The 21,530-nt window shown below is 39.2% G+C and overlaps 1 protein-coding gene across 6 annotated transcripts in view; it reads left to right on the top strand.

Annotated features, from left to right (window-relative positions):
* Positions 1-21,530, top strand: part of PPFIA1 (PTPRF interacting protein alpha 1) — a 54,279-nt gene that overhangs the window by 17,320 nt on the left and 15,429 nt on the right. For 4 of the 6 annotated variants that reach the window (XM_071559246.1, XM_071559243.1, XM_071559249.1 and 1 more), the window contains exons 3-19: positions 2,437-2,538; positions 3,040-3,204; positions 3,979-4,053; positions 4,499-4,600; positions 4,854-5,075; positions 5,804-5,950; positions 6,677-6,811; positions 7,885-7,968; positions 8,519-8,650; positions 10,800-10,862; positions 12,059-12,138; positions 12,431-12,563; positions 13,192-13,415; positions 14,195-14,429; positions 17,706-17,857; positions 18,584-18,756; positions 18,890-18,983. In XM_071559246.1, coding sequence (XP_071415347.1) covers positions 2,437-2,538; positions 3,040-3,204; positions 3,979-4,053; positions 4,499-4,600; positions 4,854-5,075; positions 5,804-5,950; positions 6,677-6,811; positions 7,885-7,968; positions 8,519-8,650; positions 10,800-10,862; positions 12,059-12,138; positions 12,431-12,563; positions 13,192-13,415; positions 14,195-14,429; positions 17,706-17,857; positions 18,584-18,756; positions 18,890-18,983 — 2,318 coding nt within the window. The remainder of the gene's footprint in view (positions 1-2,436; positions 2,539-3,039; positions 3,205-3,978; positions 4,054-4,498; positions 4,601-4,853; positions 5,076-5,803; positions 5,951-6,676; positions 6,812-7,884; positions 7,969-8,518; positions 8,651-10,799; positions 10,863-12,058; positions 12,139-12,430; positions 12,564-13,191; positions 13,416-14,194; positions 14,430-17,705; positions 17,858-18,583; positions 18,757-18,889; positions 18,984-21,530) is intronic. The other 2 variants (XM_071559244.1, XM_071559245.1) reach the window with 2 other exon arrangements.

The following is a 21,530-nucleotide window of genomic DNA, read 5'->3' as shown; positions in this document are numbered from 1 at the left end:
ATTTTCAGATTAACGAGAGGACTAAACTGAAAGTTTTTTCCAGTGAGCAGGTTTTAATTTAGGAAGAGGGTATATAGGGGTGGGTTCTGCACCTGTGATGGTGGTATGATTGTCTTTGCCACTTTTGAAAGACTGATAACATGAGTAATTCCAAAGGAGTTCAATGGAGGTACATATTGTGCAACAAATTGTCTTTTCAGTTTATTTTAGAATAAAGTTTACCAAATGAATCTTGAAAATTGCAGTGTCTTTGAACTGGGCCTGCCTATTGTAGCTGCATGTTAGAATTTGCAGAGTGCAGTATAATTGGTTGATGTGGCCTTTTGTTTTGAAGCATGTGCTTTGTGCCCTGAATTTTGCTGCAAAACTGCTCCATCCTGAGCTTTCACTGTTCAACAGAAGGTCTTGCAGAGTCTGGGAAGTTTAGAGGAGCAGAGTTTGTGCACAGTGTGCCTCCACTGAGCTGGCCATTTGTGGTGTTCACCTTGTCTGGATCATCAGCTGTACTAATCCATTGTTTATTAGACATGTCTCCTGTTTATTAGTGTTATTTTAAACAACTAAAAGGACTATTCCTTACTAACATTTCAATGTTTTCTTATCCAAGTGCTTCTGAAGTTTCACTGGCCACTGGAGCGATTGATGCATATTTATTTTCACATCCTAAACTGTGTTAGTAACATTGAGGGGTTTTTCCCATTTCCTACAAGCTTTCCTCCAAAGCATGGACTTGTTCACATTCACACTTTTACTGCTAATTCTAATTTCCAGTGTGGTTCAGATTACAACTTAAATTATGGCAGAGTAGGTAGGTAGATAAGGTAACACTTCCTATTTGCTTCTAAATGTGGTGTCTTGTTGTACCTTAATTGTGTTCAGTGTGTGCTCAGGGAGTTGATAAAATGTTTAAATGCCTTTTATGTTGAGGCTTTTTAGTGAGACTGTTGATGGAGAGAAGAAGGGGTTTAGGGAGCAGTGACTCTTTCAGATATTGGTGCCATCTTTTCCTGACAGAAACCCAGAAATGTAGAAAGCTATTCTTTATTCTTGACTACAGTGTGTTCTAAGTAGTAATAAATACACAGTAACTGATGTGAGTTACTACCTCAATTCCTGTTCCCTGATGACACTTCACCCTTATGTACTATGTCACTTTGGTTGGGCTTTGTTTGCTGACAAGAAGGCCAATGGGATCCTGGCCTGGATCCAAACTAGCGTGGCCAGCAGGCCCAGGGCAGTGACCCTTCCCCTGGACTCTGCCTTGGGGAGGCCACACCTTGAGTGTTGTGTTCAGTTCTGGGCCCCTCAGTTCAGAAAGGATATTGAGGGGCTGGAGCGGGGCCAGAGAAGAGCAACAAGGCTGGAGAAGGGACTGGAGCACAAGTGCTGTGGGGAGAGGCTGAGGGAGCTGGGGGTGTTTAGCCTGGAGAAGAGGAGGCTCAGAGGTGACCTCAGCACTGTCTGGAACTCCCTGAAGGGAAGTTCTGGCCAGGTGGGGGTTGGTCTCTTCTCCCAGGCACTCAGCAATAGGACAAGGGGGCACGATGGGCTTAAGCTCTGCCAGGGAAAATTGAAGTTGGAGAGCAGAAAAAAATTCTTTCCAGAGAGAGTGCTCAGGGATTGGAATGGGCTGCCCAGAGAGGGGGTGGATTCACCATCCCTAGAGATTTTTAAACACAGATTGGACGTGGCACTGAGTGCCATGATCTGGTAAATGGACTGGAGTTGGACCAAGGGTTGGACTCGATGATCTTGGAGGTCTTTTCCAACCCAATCGATTCTATGATTCTATCTTTATTGAATTTGAAGGGTGAGCCTTGTGAAGGTTTTGACCCCACAGGCTTTGAGAAAATTCTGATTATAATCCTTTGAGATTTCTAGCAAGACTTCAGGGAAAGGGCTGCTTCAGTACTGCTTTGGGAGATTTGAAAGAAGGCAGAAATGAAATTCCACTATGTAGCTGTATTCTGGTAGATGTCAGGGCTATGCAATGTCTCTCACAATTATCTACTCACTTGAAATTTATTGTGTTTTCTGATTTCTTTATTTTTCTGTGCTTGTTTCATGGTGTCTCCCTCAGTAGTTGTTAAAAGAACAACAAAAAACCAAAACAAACACAAAAGAAACAGCTCTTCGAAACCTTAACAAAGTGCATCACAAATATGTTTTTCCCCTTGCTTACCAGGGAAACCCCAACTCAAATAATTGCCTCGAGAGACAAAGGAGTTTTCCAAAGCACTGCTCAAACGTCTTGTGTTTTTACATGTTGTTTTTTTTGTCTTTACAGTTGGTAAGGTAACAGTTTTAAGTGTTTGAACTTAAGCTTGACTGTCCAGTTGTATTGGCTTTAGACATCTGAGTGCTTCAAGAGATTGTCAGGTGTTCCCATGAATCCACTCTCACTGTATCCTGGTGTTTCTCTCTGGTTTATTCCAGGAATTTGCAGCGCTTACAAAAGAACTCAATGTTTGCAGGGAGCAGCTGCTGGAAAGGGAAGAAGAAATTGCGGAACTGAAAGCAGAAAGAAATAACACGAGGGTTAGTTCCTTGTCTTCTCCAAGCTCACCATTGTTAAAGCGTGGAGGAAAACACTGAATGTTGAATTTGAAAAGCTAGAAGTATTTTTTTCCCCTGGGGTTTGCATATTAATCCCTATGGAAGTGCAAATGTGTGTTGATGAAGAAAGTTTGGAAGCTGCTGCACGGCCCCAAATGGTGCTGTGCAGAATCAGGAACAGCTTGCAAGGCTGCACTGTGTGTGCCATTGAGCTGTGTGGTTGTGAGTGTTGTGCTCACACAGCTCCTGGATCAGAGCAGGGCAGTGGGTGGGTTGGAGTGATCTGTGAGCAGCTTATGCTGCTAACGCAGGTCAAATGCTGAAAGCCGGTCCTTCCACTTGATACAATGTTCTTCATCTCTGAGATAAAGTTCTTCATCTCCGAGATTTCAAGTTTAGAACTCAAAAGTCTTTGTTTTAGGAGGCTAAATTTTCTGCAGCTTTTCAGAGCAGGGGTAAACCTTGTTCCTTCTCTTGCTTTAGCTGTTACTGGAACACCTGGAGTGTCTTGTGTCCAGGCACGAGCGATCGCTGCGGATGACTGTGGTGAAGAGGCAAGCTCAGTCTCCAGCAGGAGTTTCTAGTGAAGTAGAAGTTCTCAAAGCACTAAAATCTTTATTTGAGCACCATAAAGCCCTTGATGAAAAGGTAATGAAATACATCTTCTCAACCTGTCCCTCGTTCTTTTGTGTGGGCCACATAGGGTTTGTACTGAAGTTGTGGATGTATCTGAACTGTAACTACATCAGTAGCTGCTCTCCCAGGTTAATGTTGAAATGACTCAAGGGGCTGTGGTTGATTTTAGTACTTCATTAGTTAATGTAAACTCAGCATGGTTTGGGGCAGTACCTTTGCTGTAGGATTGCATGCTGTTTCTTCCCTGTACAATGTCAGGAATCAGCCTTTTGATTATGAAATCAGAGAGAGAACAGGAGGAGAGGAATCTGCTTACACTGTGATATGAAGCTGAATGAAAGGAGCCTCTCCCTTCATCTCTGCCTGATACTGGCAGCAGGTTATGCAAATCCTCAAGTTCACTGTGAATTTTGTTGCCAACTCACAGTTTACCTGACTTTCCTGACCCTTGTGTATAAAATCTGGGAAATTACTTTAAGCAGAAATAAGCAAAAACCTACACACTCTGAGCCTTGGAAAAGGACAAGCAAATGCTGAGCATGTTCAGTTCTTGCCTAATTGTACACGTCATGTTAAGATACAGTTTGGTTATGACAGAAGAGGAAAAGCAAGATTTTTAAGATGCACATTATTTGGCTATTTTTTTGTGTTGTAATTAGTACTGACTCCAGATGAAGCAGATCTCTAAGTGTGGTGGAAATAGTGTGATTTGTTACCTGAATGGTACGTGAAATCGATTTCTTTTTGATTGGAATGATTACAATTAATATGAAATTACCGTTTCAGGTAAGGGAGAGGTTACGAGTAGCACTTGAAAGATGTAGCTTATTGGAAGAAGAACTAGGTACTACACATAAAGAGGTAGGTTTCTGCCTTGAAAGTTCAGTCTCTTGTGTGCATTATGGGAAGTTTAGTCAATATTTGTACATAGTAATTTATTAAGTTTCACTTTCACTTCATGCCTTTGTTGTTTTGCCAAATGGAGTAACTATTAATTTTTACCTTGGTTGCTTTGAAAGCAAAGGAGAGGCAGAAAACACACCTCAACCCTCTGACACCTTCTCCCCTAGAAAAACCCAACAACAAACCCCAAACAAAACACAACAAAAGAAGCTCACATGGCTTGAAAATAAGAATTTTTGGATTTCAGTGGCATAAGTTTTTAAGTGCCTGGGCCATATTTTACCAATAAATAGCTTGCAGTGGAATCAGTAAATGTTTTGCTTCTTTGCTTTTGCAGCTCTTTCTTATATTATTAGTGAGAAAGGAACTGACTTGAAACATGTGTGTGTAAACTTTTTTTTAGTTAATGATTCTGAAAGAGCAAAATAATCAGAAGAAAACACTTCCAGATGGGATGCTGGATATAAATCATGAACAAGAAAATACACCAACTACAAATGGGAAGGTACAGCTGTTTACCCTGTTTGGTTCAGTTGACATCTGATTCTTAATCAGTAGCTGTAACATTTTAATTTTAAACTACAGTAACATATTTTTAGTGATCTTCTAATTAAAAGGTCTTAGTTACCACAATTTCAATTTTTGCAATCTATCCAGTAATAAAATTATCTTTGAGGAGGGGTGTTTACAGGTGAGTAACAGTTTGTTTTTCCATCTTATTTGTAACCTCAAATATGCTCTTTTTTCCTCTTTAATAGAGATCCTCTGATGGTTCTTTATGCCATGATGAAAACCTTGCTAAAGTGATTGAACTCCAAGACATCATAGATAAGCAAAACAAAGAGCAGACACAGATGAAAGAGCGTCTCACTGCTCTGTCCAGTAGAGTGACAGAGCTGGAAGAAGATCTGGACACAGCTAGAAAAGACTTGATAAAATCTGAAGAAATGAACACCAAGTTACAGAGGGATGTACGAGAGGTGAGGAGGGAACTTTCAGAATTTGGGTAGCCACAAATGCAACTGTTTTAGAAAACTTTAGTCTTACTGGTGCTCAGTTGAGCCTTTATGCTTTTGAATGTCTTTGCTTTGGTAGGTGAGAATTGTTTAAGGCATGATCATTCTCTGCTTTTTTAATATAAAAGATCAGTTGTTTGAGAAAATTTGTCTTTAGACTAAATGTAGGACTAACTAGATATTTCATTAACCTACTGGAGATTTAGCATGGCAAACTTGAACATGTTCCTGAGACGGTGCTTGATCTTGTCATAAATGCCAAGCCTATTCATGGTGTTTGCATTTTTAAGAGATGCACATGGTTGAGGAATCACTCTGAATTCTGTGCTGTGATTGACAGTTCCTGATCAATCAGTAATCTCCAAGGCCCCAGGTATTACAGTGTACTGAAATTACATAGAAAAGGTGCTTAGTTAAGTCCAAGAACACTCTCTGACCATCCCCATAAAGTAAAGATTTGCTGTGTTTGTGCCATTGAAAGGGTAAGCAGCAGATCTGTGGTGAGAAAAGACACTGAACTTGTAAGCTTTAGTGAGGCTGTTCTTTCTACTTCATTCTATACCGAGAGAAATAACAGAAATACCGGATTTTTTTATTTTTTAAATTTTTATTATTTATGGGGTTTTTTCCCCCAGTTTGATCACTAAATAATTCTCTCTTCTGTTCTAAATTCTGTCCTGTGGCTTGCCCAGACCATGGCCCAGAAGGAAGACATGGAGGAGAGGATTACAACTCTGGAGAAACGCTACCTCGCCGCACAACGTGAAGCTACATCTGTGCACGACCTCAACGATAAACTTGAAAATGAAATTGCCACTAAAGACTCCATGCACCGACAGGTTGGGATTTGAAATGAGACACAATGCATTTTGCTCAGCAGAAAACAAATGGAATTAGTTACTGTTCACACTCTACTGAAGCACTTTATTTTTAGGAAGATACATGTCATAACCTGTAATTTGTTTTTGTTGCTAACTGGAGGTGGGCATTATACAGAGTTTTACGTTGGTAATGAAGATGATAAAGTTTTAGTGGGAGAGGGAAATGATTTTGAGAATTTCAGTGCACTTTATTGCAGTGCAGCAGGGCTGTTGTCCCTGTTATGTATGGATTTTTAAGTTACTGTTTGTGTATTCAAGCATCTTCAATTTCGTGTATGAGAATTACTTATTATTTATATTGGATAGTGTGTAGTGTTTTTTATAGCCTACAATAGTAGTGAATATTGCTTTAGTGGGGAGAAAATTTGATGTATGCTTGACATGAAATACTCCAACTTTATAAACCACAAATGGTTGTTTAGCCAATCCCTTTCTTGTTAGAGGCAGCAACTCCTGGTCAACAAGAGAAGTTCTTTTTAGTATAATTCATAAAAGTAGTTGTATGCACTTAAAAAACATTACATTTTGCAGTAATATGCACAGTGTTATTTAAAATGTGGAGGAATTTGTTCCTTGTCTTAGCACAGCCTTGATACAGAAAATTTACAGCTTGTTCTTCGCTGCTTTGATGAAAATGAATTACCACATTTAACCCCAGGCATTGTTTGATTGTCATCCTGTCAGAGTGAAGATAAGAACAGGCAGTTGCAGGAACGACTGGAACTGGCTGAGCAGAAGCTGCAGCAGACTCTGAGGAAAGCTGAGACACTGCCAGAGGTGGAAGCTGAGCTGGCCCAGAGAGTTGCAGCCCTTACAAAGGTGAGGCACCTGACAGTATCTTCCAGACTGTGCTCCATTGGTGACCCACTGCACCAGATCTCTTCTCTGTGTTGGCTTTGTTACATTGTGCTTCTGGTTTTCCCACAAATAATTCAGAAAATATTTATCCCTGTTCTCTACTTTTTCCACTTACCTCTCTAAAGATGCCCTTGATTTACTCTTTTTTTATTTTTATTTTCATTTTTAATTTTTTTTAAATTTCCGCTCTTTGGAACCTTAGCAGGTTTTCTTTTAATGATGTTACAGTATGAAAATGGCTCTCTGAATTATTGTTTTGGTGCTTTTTATTGAAATCAATTCAATAGTAGGCATAAAGTCTTCTAAACATGAACTATTTCTGAAGGGGAAACCTAAAATTCTTCCTCTGTTAACCAAGGGAAAAATGTGGGGAGAGATAAGTAATGATACTAATAAACATGAAGATTTTTAGAGGGCTCCAAATGGAATAATGAAGTCTGAAGAATTCTGTTTAGTAACTACTTTGTGTGTGTGTGTGCTTTCTTCTGAAGCCTTAGTTTCATTTCTTTCCCTGTTATCTTTCCTGTCTCTAACTGGCTCTGTAGTCTGACCTTTTGTCTCCTGGGAGCTCTGCTGCTAAAGATGCAAAAGTGTTGGAACTTGCCACCAGGCTTAGGAAGGTAGAATTTGAATGGTAGTCCTTGTTTCTGCTTGCTGCTTCCTGCTTTGTCATGGTTACTAACACAGGCTCACATCGTCCAGACCAGTGAGGGAAAGCTGAAACTGCACTGAGTTTTTATTTCTATTTGTTTTTAATTCCTGGGGATATGAATGGACTTCTGCTGCTGCAAACTCATTTGTGTAGATAGCAGTTGATTCATGGCACTTAGGGATGAGAGGTTTCATCATTTTGCTACTCCCATATGAACTCTTGCAAGGTTTCTGGTACAGAAAAGCATCTGTTCTGCATTTTGTGTTACCATAAATGGCACTTGTGCAAAGCATGTTAGAATATTATTGTGCTTCAGTGTTTCTATGCTTTTGAAACCTAAAAAAAGCCAACCTCAATTCTCATTTTGTTTTCCAATTGACAGGCTGAGGAGAGGCATGGCAACATCGAGGAGCGACTGAGGCAGATGGAAGCACAGCTAGAGGAAAAGAATCAAGAGCTTCAAAGGGTATTGTACAGAATTTTGACAAAGATACAAAGCCTAAAGTACTGAATCCCCTTCATGGCTGCCACCATTCAGCAAAGCTGGTTTTATTTCTCTGTTTAAAATAAAGCCAGAGTTGGGGCTGATATTTGAGACATTTGAGTTGCTGTTCTGTGTCTCACCTTATATCTCAAGGGAAAGCTGAAAGTCTCCAATGAAAGTTTGAAAATAGAAAATACCTCATTGCTAGTTACACTTCCTGATGAAGAGAGAGATCAGAAACTTGCTGAATCAAATGACTATGGAAAAATTGGTTCCTGGGTTGTAAATGAAATAAGTTCTGAAATCTGCTTTTCCTTAAAATGTAAGCTCAGATTTGCAAGCTTCTGATCTTGAACAGTTATTAAACTCTGAAGTGTCTCTTGTACTCCCTTACAGAGCCCTGGAGGTCCATGGGAAAAATAGTTCTTTTAAAGAAAATGAGTGTTAATAAAAGCTTACTGCTTTTGTAACCTGACAATTGTTATGGACATTGAAAATTTCAAGTTATTTCAGTAGCTCTTGTGTATCTTAGGCCAGACAGAGAGAGAAGATGAATGAAGAGCATAACAAGCGTTTGTCAGAAACTGTTGATAAGCTTCTATCTGAATCCAATGAAAGGCTCCAGCTTCACCTCAAGGAAAGGATGGCTGCCCTGGAAGATAAGGTAACCAATCTCATTCCAGCCTATACCTTCATTAGAATGCTCAGAATTTTGCAATGTGTCTGTAACTTCAGTAAATAAATATGAAATCCTTATTAATAAGTAGTTTCTCGTAAGGCTGGTTTCAGTGTGGATTTTGGAAGTCTGTACTTAAAATTCAGTTTTTGAGGTTGGCCCTGGGCATTGCACTGCAGTGTTGACAAGGCATCTTTTAAGAAGCTTTACCCTTTCCTGGCTGACTGGTGTGGATTGCATAAATAGACCCATCCAGAGTAATAAAGGAAGCCTAAATAATTAAGATTAGACCTTTGGCCTTTTCAGTTCAATTTCTTTTGGCTGCTTTTGGCTGTACCAGTTCCCTTGAGTCCTTGTGATTCTTACAAGTTGAAACACCCTTGTGTTTTCTTCCCAGGTGGACAATTTTAGTACTGTTCCCTGTATTGTCCATGCACCTCTTGGAGCTTTTCCTTGCATTCAGTTCAAGTTCTGACTTGTGACACACAGTTCACTTCTTTTCTTTCCCTTCTGCTTTTGGTTGTGGGTCCTTATGGGTTTTTCTCCCATGCATGACTTTAAGTTAGATTCCCTTATATCCAACAAAGCAATGTCTTCTGAAGTGGCACTTTGCTTGATGCTGATGTAGAATTGCTTTGTCTTGAATTAAAAAAAAACAACTTGGTTTCTTTTACTGGAGCGTGAAATGACCATCTTGAAAATGTTCCAGTAAAAGCTCTATGAATTTTGTTTTAAAGTCATGGCAATAGAGCACTTCAGTATGTAGAATGATGTATTCAAGCTCTCCCTAAATGTTTGCTTCCTATTGCATTTTTTCAGCTCAGTAATTCCAGGACTCTACTCCTATTGGATAATTACAGGGATTTAGTTCCTTCTTTTCCCTGCGTTTTCACTCTCGGAGCTGGGAGGAATTGAATAGTGCAGAACAAATACAGGTCCTGGTGACTCTCATCCTTGGAGGTGATGACAGAGGGGCTTATCTGACATCTATGGCTGCAAACTGTGCCTTGTGTTTTTTAGTTAACATCACTATTTTCAACATCACCAACTGCTTCAGAAATACCAGTTATGTGCCATGTTATGACATCAACAGGGTTGCTTTAACAGCGCTTTTAAATTCAATTTCTAAGAAATAGATGACTGCATTGGTTTTTTTAACTGCTTGAATATTAGGGGGGGGTGGAGTGTGTGTCTTAGGGTTGACCCAAACTCCCTCTTGGCTTTCACAATTTCCTTCATGAATTTCCTCATGAATAATGAGGAAAATCTGCTTGTCCTTTACTCTAAGTAACAGCTTCTGAAAGAAGTTCTTTTTGAGCCTTCCAGCCCATTCTTTTGTGATGTTAGGAGGAAACGTGCTGGAAAAATTTTAAGACTTTGTTCTGATCACTTGGTCTTTTTTCCCTGGAATGATTTGTTTTTTCATGTATGAAAATGTATTTGCATCTTAAGCATGAAATGAAGGTATTGAGTCTCATTTTTTCCTTGCTGTCACATACTGCAGTCGTGTGCAGAAGTAGGAATTAATTTTGTTTGTTGTAGCTCTCAAATGTTATTTCTCGGAGCACTGTTGGTCTGTATTTGGAAAATGCTTTGAGTAGAGATTGTAACAGTCATAAGTATTTATATTTGCTGGTCAGAAGTCCTGGTGTAACTGTAAGGATAACAGCTCTGATGTTCAGGAAAGCAGCGTTGCAGTTCTGGGGGTACAGTACATCCAAAAAATGACTGTGGAGTAAATTTTTTGGGTCAAGCAAGTGCAAATAGAATGAAAACTTAAGGATAATGGCTGCTAATACCTTAGGAACCACTCAGTGAATTACTTGGAATTATTTTAGCTGCCTAATTAATCCTTTTTTTTCCTAGTCAGACTTTCTCAAACAGAGCTTTAAAAGGCTGCTATTGCTATTAAAAATTTATGGAACCAGTATTATTATTAAATCCATTATTTGGAGGTCTGTACACCTGAAGGAGAAGCCTTTCAGCTATAATCAAAGTGAAATGACAGGAGCAGTAAAGTCTCTGTTACTTAAGATGTAATAATGTTGACTGGATTTTTTTTATACTCCTCATGGTCTTGTTTTTAAAGTGTAAAGCTTTTTATAAGTGATTTAATTTGTGATACCTTTTATTTTAGAATTCACTTCTTCGAGAAATTGAAAACGCAAAAAAACAAATAGAAGAACTTCAAAATGAGAAGGTACAACTGCACTTCTGAAATACTCTGGTGGAGCATAATTGCTGCTTTGCTACATAGTAGGCTCAGATTTTAATTCCCTGTAAAACTCAACATTACCTGCTCTGCTTGAAAGAAGGGAGCTGTTATTGTTCATGTTATGGTATTGTGTGCCTCAGCTTTATGAGGATTTTATAGGGAATGCATAATCTTTTATTCAAAGGCTTAACACACTCCTGAATATGTGAAGGGCCTGGGTATGCTAATTTGCCAAAGTTTGGAGGTTGTGTAGACTTCTTATGCTGTGGTACATATGACCTCGATGGGCAAAAAGAACAGAGAAACACTTTTAATGTTGAGTATTTTCCTCATAAAGTTCCTTTTAAAGCACTGGATATCATGAAATGCTTGTGCAAGTGCTAGAATTTTTTCCCAATTTATTAGACTTGGCTGCTGCTTTTTAATAGCAGCTTTCTTGTTGTGCTTGCCCTGGAAATGACAAATTCCTTCCCTGAACAAGTGCTGAGGCCTTTCTTATCTTTGCATCCTTGAGCAGTGGCAGTTGGTTTGTGTCCCACTGTCTGTTCTGAAATAATGCTTCCTGTAGCTTATTAAATCACAGGTGTACTGCACCTCCCCACACCCTTCCAGTGTTTAGAGTTTAGAGGCTGTGCTTCTGTAATAAAATGAAGAATGTTCTGCAAAATGGGCTTGGAATTCCTGTGTGTGCAGGCCAGCAGTTTTCACACAAGGCACAGATGTTCATCATCAGCCACTTTTTATTGGCCTGCTGTTGTTTTGTCATTCATTGAATTTTCTCTGCTGGCAAATTCCGAGTTTCTAGTGTATGTAAAAATGTCCAAGTTAAAAGTGAATGCTTTAGAATCTTCTGTGCAGAGAGCTTGTAAAATCTTCTTGTTTCTTACTAGTATCACTTAAAGAATAAAGTTAGTAGCATGTGAATTTGATTTTTAAAATACGTGTTGTCATTACTAGGGTCAGTGTAGAGAGGCAGCAGAGTTACTCTGGAATGCCTTTTGTGGCAGTGCTGCAAAGCAATTTTTACACTTTACATTGTTAATGGGTGTGTTTTAAAATCTGTTACTTCTGAGTTGCATAAAAATCAGGTCAAAACCCTAAATGTTAGTTTATAAATCCCTGTTTGACACTGACTGCTTTTAAAGCATATTGTTATGTATTTGATTTACCTATTTTTGCAGGATCAACTTGCAATAAATGTTGATGCATTAAGGGCTGAAAATGACCAAGTGAGACTTAGAGCCACATCACTTCATCATGGGTAATGGCAGAATTTCATTTTTTTTTCCATTTTCTTTAAAGTCACTATGCTAAATATAATTTTGTGTGTCATAAGTGAAAATACCTTAGTCATATCTACAAAAAATACTTCTATATTTAATAAATACTTTTAATACTTTTTTTAAATAATACATTTATAAAGCAGTTTTTACTCCGCTTAGAAACAATTGGCACTGGTAGGATGAAAGGAATCATTTGGGTGATTTTTCTTTAGGTTTGTTCTCCCCTTTGGCCCCTTCTGTAAGGATGAAATGTTTGTTTGTGTATTCCAGCAGGCCAGATTTCAGATTCCCTGTGGCATCCTCATCTGTGGGTGACACTCACCCAGACTCCTTTGGCACCTCCTCTGTGTTAAGGCGTCCCCAGAAGGGGCGTTTGGCAGCTCTCAGAGATGAGCCTTCAAAGGTAACACAACTCTGAAATCAAAGTACAGATAAAATTGTGACAAAAAAATAGGTGGCATAGAGCTAATCATTGCAGGGAGTTTTTAGAATCTACCTAGCAATAAATCAGGTTTTACAGATCCTGTTTTACTAACTAAGGCACAAATGGTGTTTTTAATTGTTAGCAAGTAATTGCAAGATTATGGTTTTAATTCCAATTTTGTTTTTTAATTTTGCTAAGCCCATAAAATATAATTTGAAACAGTCCTACTTTTGTGTCTATACACTAATCTAATGTGTTACTGTTCTGCAAGCAATTTCAAGTCCCTTTCAGGACTGACTCCAGAATTTCCGTGGAATTTTTAGCAGAATTCTACTTCAGTTTATAGTGTGTACAGCCAAGATAGTGATGTTTGAATTTATTCCACGAGCCTGTTTATTTTGTGTCTTCCACTTAAGTGAAATTTAAAAGTTTCCTACATTACAGCTTTTTTTTCTTTACATTTCTCTAAAACTTGCTGTCTTGATGGATGCATTCTGCATGTAAGTGGACTTACAAAAATTATTTTAGACATCTTGAAAATCAGTAGAAGCATCATGTTTTTGCTCTTTGAATTTGGATTTATTTTTTTTTTAATGGATTCTTTTAGGTTCAGACTCTGAATGAGCAGGATTGGGAGCGAGCCCAGCAAGCAAGTGTGTTGGCCAATGTGGCACAAGCCTTTGAAAGCGATGTGGATGTTTCTGATGTGGAGGATGACAGGGAGACCATATTCAGCTCAGTTGATCTGCTGTCCCCAAGTGGCCAGGCTGATGCTCAGACCTTGGCCATAATGCTTCAAGAGCAGTTGGATGCCATCAACAAAGAGATCAGGTAGGGCCTGTCTGCTGTCAGGGCTTTGATAAAAACTGCTTGGAAAATGTCCTGATCCTTCCTGCCAAGGTCCTTGGTCGGTGCCCACATTCTCCACCAAATATCTGTCTTGGGTTGAGCTGGCAAAATGCCAACTGCCCAACACAGAGTCAAAGCCTCCCCACTGGAGAAAAGGGAGAAAGATAAAAAAAACTAGAAACTCAAACTAAATTTATGCTTAAACTAATTATATATATTTATACAGAAAAGAGAAATTTAAAAGAAAACTACAGTATAACACACACTTACACAGGTTAGATATAACAGAAAATAACTCCCCACTCCCCATCGAATGCAAATCCCACTATTTTAGCTACAAATCACTCCAGAGAACTCAGTCTCCAGAGGGACAGACCCAGCAGGGAGAAAGACTAAGAACAAGTGTTTTACTTCCCTAAGATAACACGGGGGTAAGCCAGTGCTGGGCCTGGGCCTCCCATCCCTCCTGGGACAGCACAGTGTGTCCTCCTGGGCCCACAGCCTGAAGGAACTAAGCCACTCCTACACCAGCTTTTATATTTTGAGATGATGTTGGAATATGGTATGGAATACCATTGGCCATAGTAGTCAGCTGTCCACTGGCCCAGCCCAGCTCAAGTCAGCTGATAGTCTCAGGCTCACTCTAAAATCTAAAGCTTACATTGAGGCCTACACTTAGCTAAACCCCTAACACCCACTCATTGTGTTTGTATGGCCCTTGTCTGAACGCCGTGTTCCTTTGGCACTCTTGTTTCTCTCAGGCTGATCCAGGAGGAGAAGGAGAACACGGAGCAGCGCGCCGAAGAGATCGAGAGCAGGGTGGGCAGCGGCAGCCTGGATGCCCACAGCCGGTTCTGCTCCATGGGTTCCCTCCCTCCCTCCTATGCCAGCACCTCCCTGGCTGGATCCTCCCCCCCTGGCAGCGGCCGCTCCACCCCGAGGCGAGTCCCACACAGCCCAGCTCGGGAAGTGGACAGGTTGGGCATCATGACACTGGTAAGTGGCCCCAGCTCTTTTGGAACAGTGTTTCTTTCCTCTCGGGTGTGGGTTGTTTGATTTCTGCTTCCTCTCCTTACTCAGCAGTGTTTTTCCTTTCTCTAGGTTTTGCTAATGCTTCCTTTCAGCTTCTGTAAGAAGTATAACCATGTCACCAATTAATCTGTTTAACCGTTCCCTGCCCCAGCCCTCTTTGATCCGGTGGCTCCTTTGGGGTTAAGCTGAGTGTCTGTACCAGGGAGTCCTGAAATACCAAGGATGGTCTCACACCACCAGCCTAATTGTTTTTTGTGGGGTAGAGTGGGTTTGTTTTGTTGCATGTTCAAATCCTCTTTGCACATGTACTATGATCTGTGTGTGAAGGTGTAATTCCAGAGAGGGAGCTTTTTAAGGGTGAGGACAGCTAATGTTATGTGGAGGCTGAAATAGTTCTTACTTCAGCCTGAATGTAGTAAGTTAAATTCCTTCTCTCAGTTTATTTACAGGTGTCTGTTAAGCATTTTAAAGTGAATGTTCAAAGTTATCCAGTCTCCCCTAGAGTTTTCTTTTTTTCTCACTTTATTTGATTGCAAACACACTTCACCATATGCTGAAACTGAGATAAGCATTAGAGTTGGACTTGATGATCCTTGTGGGTCCCTTCCAACTCAGAATATTCTGTGAAATTTCTGTGAAAAGTGTAAGATACAGTCATAATGATTAGGTAAAACACTCAGAGCTCAACTCTATTGTTTGGTCAACATCTCATGCCTAAGTATTATTCCTTCTGTTGTTATGGTCTTTCTTCAAACTCCCCAGCAAAAGTAATGTTTTATTTTCAACCCTTGCTCAACAACCACTTTCTCCTTCTGCTTTAAACTTTATTTTTAGCAATCCACAATTCCACTAAACATTCAGGTAAAAAGTGATTTGCATATTAATCTTGAGGACTGTGATGGTATCACTGCTGTTTTAATATTAATGAGTGCCAGTGTCCTGTTTTAGGCTATTAAAGCTGGTAGGTAATAGAAGTATCTGTTAGACCTTGTGGCTAATGAAATACTTGAGGTTTAGCAGTTAAATTAATAGAGAAAGATGGGTCCATTCTTTGACATTCATATGACTGCTTAGAAAAATTAATCCTTCTAGAGCTGTGTCGTGCATGTAAGCACATCTGTGAAAACAAGACACAAGTTTTCTCCTTTCTTGTTTGTACATGGAAAGCAAAACACATTTCTTGAAAAAAGCCCAGAAGAACAAACTCTCAAAATTCAGGCTATGAGGTGCTTTATCTTTTAACATCTCACAGTAAGTAGTTAAGCAAAGTACTTCTTTGCATAAAACCATGTACAAATTTAAGTAGCTCTTTTTCCAAAAACTAGATTAGGAGAATGTATCTTGTATTAAAATCTGAAAATGTATCTTGTATTAAAATCTAATCTAACTAGATTAGGAGAATGTCTCTTGTATTAAAATTGAAAATAAGCTGTTCTAGAATTACAGAACATGAGCTTTCTAGAAACTTCTGGGACAGTATTGTGAATTACTAGACTGAATATTCAGAGTTCTGCTTTGTTTTTTAATGTTTTAATGGAAAGTTGCATCAGTTGATGATCATGTAGGCATATTAGCTCAGTGCTGCCTGCAGAAAGCTCTCTTGGCCATTTTTGGTGGACAGTGTTCATTCCATGTGGTAAACATATGCATTTTTAGGGGTCATCAGATTTAATAGATAAAACTGATTTTATTTTTGGTTGCAGCGTTTTTAAATAATGAGAACTGTTAAACAAACCATCTCAATTTAACTTTTGTCGGCATCAGTCTGAATACCTTGTTTATGTAGCTCAAGGTTTCTGCCCTGCTCTGTGCACTGGCAGAGCTCAGCAGTACCTGGGAAAGGAGGGATAAGTAAAACTGGGGGTGGACTCTGGCTCAAACATTCCAGCACTTTAAACTTAGTAAAAAGGTACAGAATCCTGTTACTGTATAGAAATCAGATACTATTGGCACTGTTGTCTTTCCCAGTTATGAAATATTGGCTGCTTTTTGTGCTGTGTAGGAAACAGCTGCAGAAATCACTCAGCTGGGGGGGAACTAGTGCAGACAATGTGTTGGGAGGCTGCTGTGGGTGACACGTGGGTTCAAGGCAAGCCCTTGACAGTGACTGGAAATCTCTCACCTTTTAAAAGCAACACTTCACTGTTTTTCTTGCTGAAGGTGCTGCACTTTTTGTGTGCTCATTTGCCTGTAGTACCATTACACTCAAATATCTACAGTTCTTCAGCAGATAACCAATTTTAAGTGTTTATTTTTTTTCCTTCCTCTTTTCAGGGGTGCATTTTAAGTAATCTGGGGTTTGAAGAGTACTTCATGCTCACTATCTTCTTCTGTGCCGTTGTTGTAATTGTTAGTTATATTCTCCCTAATATGTTTTGTCTCTCTGCTGGTTGTTTCAGTCTGTGCTGCAGTTTACAATAAATACAGCTCTTCCAAATTTCTTTTCTTTGCATGCATCTGTCAGCCTAGTGATTTAAGGAAACACCGTAGAAAGGTAAACATCTTCAGTTTGTTTAATGGTGTGCTCCTTTCCCTCCTTGCCTGACCCCAAACTCCTTAAAGGATAACAGGAACATAAAAGAAAGCATTTTGCAGGGTAACTCTTTAATAAAGCAAGATTATGGTTTATCATTTTAGCAAAAGTGTGGATTTGTTTTGTGGGTGTTTTTTTATTTGTTTGGCTTTTTTTTTTTTTGCCGATGTGGAGAACTGCTGTGCTGCTTTCTGTTTGTAAACACTGTTTTTCAGTCTTGATGCATCAATGTTTAATTTTATAGATCTGTTAGTGCACACACAAAGAAATTACAGTTTCTTTCACTAAAACTTCAAGATCAGCAATAGCCACAAGTGTGTCAAAACTGCCTTCATAAAGTCAATAAACTTGTTAATGATTCTTTTCACAGGACTCTTTGGTTTTCTGTCTTTGCACTTGCTCAAACTGAAGTCAGGTGCATTAGTTTTGTGGTGCTAAGGCATTACTTTAGTTCTTAGCTCTCTGAATGAATAAAAGATAAGTGCTAATTGCTCATTTCAGACTGAAATTTAGTAGTTTGTCACTGAAGGTAGCAGGAAAATCAGAAATAAGTCAAGCAAAAAATAGGCACCTGCAGGATGGTGAGGGCAAGAGTAATCCTTTTAACATTTAAAGAATTTACTTCTCCTTTCACTGTTTTGTGTAGTGTTGATACTACATTCATGGTTTGACATTTCCCCCTCAAGTTTTCCTTCCTTTTCCATTAGTCTCCAGCTTCCAGAGAAGAGGTACGAGATGATAAAACCACCATCAAATGTGAGACGTCACCACCGTCCTCCCCTCGGTCGTTGCGTTTGGACAGAGTGCAGAAAGGAGCTTTGCACACTGTGAGCCACGAGGATATCAGGGACATCAGGAAGTAAGTGGCTCTCAGTCACCCAGCCCTACCACAAACTCAGTGTTTCACAGCATCAGAGTAAAGTTCTGAATCTGCAGAGCTGTTCAGCCTGCAGGACATTAATTTAGGTGTTGAAATGTCTGAACACAGAAATGAGTGACTGGGTTACATAAACAATAAGAATATGAGTTTTGTTGATCAGAAACAGCCTTAACGTGAAGAATTCTTCTGGTACTCAAATCTGCATTAAGTTTGCTTCATGTTTAGGAAATGACAAATGCACAGTTCCACTCTCCAGGTTGGAATTCAGGTGTAAATTTAAGAATAACTTGCAAAATTACAATCACTTTGATTGACATACATTCTTTTCAAAGTGCCTCAGTGCCTGGGTTAGATTCCACTCAGGTACTTCCAGCTTTTGCTGCCTGCCTCGGTTGGTCAGGAATTCATGTTAGCAACTGTGGCCTCTCTGAACTGCACTTTAAACAATTCCACTGATTTGTAGTTCCATGCCATAGAATATAATTTTTATTTCCCTTCCTTCCTTTCTTGCATTGTTTTCACTGTTTTTTCTGTTCAATTTTATGTATTTTAATAGATAAATTTCCTCCCTTGACTCATAAAAGCTGAAATTAGATGTCATGATTGAGTTACTGAACTTCTGTTAATTTGCACAGAGCCCTGAACTTGTCTCTCGCTGTTACACTGGTGAATTTGTTTTACATGGGCTCCTTTTTTTGGGTACAGTTCAACAGGTTCTCAGGATGGGCAAACAAGTAATCCCAGCAGCAGCAACAGTAGCCAAGATTCCCTTCACAAAGCTCCCAAAAAGAAGGGCATCAAATCCTCCATCGGCCGCTTGTTTGGCAAGAAGGAGAAGGGACGACCTGGACAAACAAGCAAGGAGGGATTAGGGCAAGGTAGGTTTGCTTTTTGCTTTGCACAGGAAGAGGGGTGGGCTTGGGGCTTGGGCTTTGGACATGATCAGTAATACTACAGAGGGTTAAATGCTTGATTGAGAACATAAGCTGGGTTTTGGTTTGGTTTCTTTAGGTGGCATGGGAGAAGCAGATGGTTCCTCTCAGGATGCCTTAGGTCTCAGCAAGCTTGGAGGGCAGGCAGAGAAAAACAGGAAAATGCAGAAAAAGTAAGTTATCAAATATTTTTAGTCCTCTGTTGTTATTGCTTTCTTTAAAAATGTTGTGGTTTATTTTTTAGTCCTATTTTTGGATGTTTTTGCCTAATATAGTGCTATGGCTAATAAGCCTCTGTAGTTTTTTTTTCTTTTACTGTTTTTTCAGAACATTAATAGTAGCATAGGTCATGGTAAGTTTGAAACTCATTTCAGTGCTGAAACCTTATTATTGGAATACAAAGAAACTTTGAGATAAAAGTGGACTCTTATCAAACCCTCCCTGAAATTTGTTATATTAAATACCTGGTTTGGGTTTAATTCAGTTGGAAATTTTCCCAAAGTTGCCTTAGGCTGTTCCTTGCTGCAGAGTGTGAAGGAGTTGACAGAGTGAAGACACAAGATGCTCAGTGCTGACATCCCTCTGTATGAATTTGCTGCTCTTTTCTCTGCCCTTCTGTGTTGCAGCTGCCAGCTGCTTCTCTCTTCACTCATTTTTTCACTTCTGGTTAAGGCTATCTTGATGTTTTCTCTTACACATTTTTTAACAACTGAAGTCTGCACCATATGAAACTGATTTCCTCTTTTTTATATAAAAATTGTGACTATTCCTTTTTTTAATAGCACCTTTTATGCAGTTACCTTTTTCTAGTCAGGAGAATTTTTTCAGTGTGTGTCCAAGAAAATCTGTAGTTTACTGCTCAACTTTTGAATATCTATTTGCATGCTTGTTGTTGCTAAAGTTAGAAGACATGAATCAAAGACTATAATCATAGGTGAAAAATAGATATTGCTACCAGCAGACATCTTGATTTAAGGCTCATATGGTAATATGTGAAACACTTGAATTTATGTGAGTAGGATCAGGCATTCTTTGCATTTTTTCACCCAAAACTGAGCCATATACCTTGAACTTCTGTTGCTTCTCTTCAGCTGCCTTTATTGTGTCGAAAAGGTGACAAAGCTCAGACAGCTCTTGCTTTTTTTCTTTGCCTTCTGAAGTCAAACTAGTGACTGTTGGAAAAAAAGGTGTGTTAATTTTGTCTTTGCAAGGGATTTCTTGCAGTACCTAAGTTGTGTTAACAGCTAAGAATAATGCCTGGTGGCTGCTAATGCAAACCAGCAGTGTGTTGGTTTGGAAAGTGGGACTGGAATGTGGGTTTGTTTGTATAACAGAAGGCTCAGCTGTTTTTCCTCAGACTGCTGCACTGAAGGCAATCATACATTATTCTGATCTGGTATTTTCCCCTTTTCTACAGAGCTTTAAAGTCATACCCCACGTGATGGTGGAATAGTTTTAGTCTGGCCGTATGTAATTTATGCTTTGAGCAATACAGGAATTTCTCAGTACCAGCCACAAATTTCATTCTCAAGTAGAACAATCTATTCTGGCTTGCTTTAAGAAATGCAAAAAGTGCAGTTGCAGATAAATCATGGTTTTCCTTGTAAACATCCTGCCTTTCAAAAATGTATTGTATTACTTAAAGTGTAATTTATGGCTGCATGTTGTTGATTGATTAAAAGGCAAGAGTCTGTATTAAAGAAATGGAAACTTTTAGTTTGGAATTGCCTTCCCAAGCTGTTCCTAAGTCCCTCTCCATCTCTCTTGGTGCCCCTCTTGGTACAGGAAGGGGTTCTAAGATCTCCCTGGAGCTTTGGCTTGGCTCTCATTGAAATAAATTAATACAACCTAAATCTGTAATGTTAAAAAGCCCAGTAAGAGACTCCAGTGCAGCTGCTTCAGAATCCTGGCAGGTTTGTGAACATGGGCAGCAATGTCACCACAAAGGGTCAGAGATCCCTTGCTGCCTTTGGGATGCTCCTTAGCAAAAGGAAAAAAGTGGGAAAGCTGCCCAGAGTTGCTCTTCATTTTGATGTTGGAGGAGAGTGGGTTAAAACAAATTCTTGGGGCTGGCTATTTGCTCTTATAAAATCTTGTATTCAGCAGAAAGAATTCCAGTTACCTGAATGCCTGGAACAACGACAGCTACTGCTATTTATAGTTGTCTCTAATCCCTGTTTGCTTGCTTATCTTTCTGATTTCTGCATGCATGTGCACAAACAGGCTGAGGACAGTATTCACTGTCTGCTAGCAAAAAGCTATTTATAGCTACAGAATTGAATTACAGTACACATTATTTGTCTGTTTTTGTATGCCTTTGAGTTCAGTTTAATCCCAGTTTTATATTTTTCCTTCATTATTTTATTTTCCTTTTGTTTACCATTTGATGTGGTAGTGCAAAATCAGGGTAAGTTTATATTTGTTTTATTAGGATTGTTGTGGAAGTATGATAAATCTCATTTGGATTTTTTAGCAATATATTAAAAGCTCTAACCTTTTTTCAAGGAAGTCTAATTATGAGAGGAAATACTAGATTCCAAAGAATATATTATGAAAACATAAATCCAGTGTCACCTAGTTCAGTGTGAATGGTAGTTCATTGTCTTGTCTTAATTTGCATGGTGTGAATTTTCATAATGGAAATATTAAACCCTACTGAGATTAAATTATTTTTGTAATTTGGGGTTTGAAAGTTGTTTAGCAATAGTGGGTGTTTGTTT

This window comes from Pithys albifrons, chromosome 6 (assembly GCF_047495875.1).
Source record: "Pithys albifrons albifrons isolate INPA30051 chromosome 6, PitAlb_v1, whole genome shotgun sequence".
NCBI lineage: Eukaryota > Metazoa > Chordata > Aves > Passeriformes > Thamnophilidae > Pithys > Pithys albifrons.
Note: the sequence above shows the minus strand (reverse complement) of the source record. Positions and strands in the feature narration are given on the sequence as shown.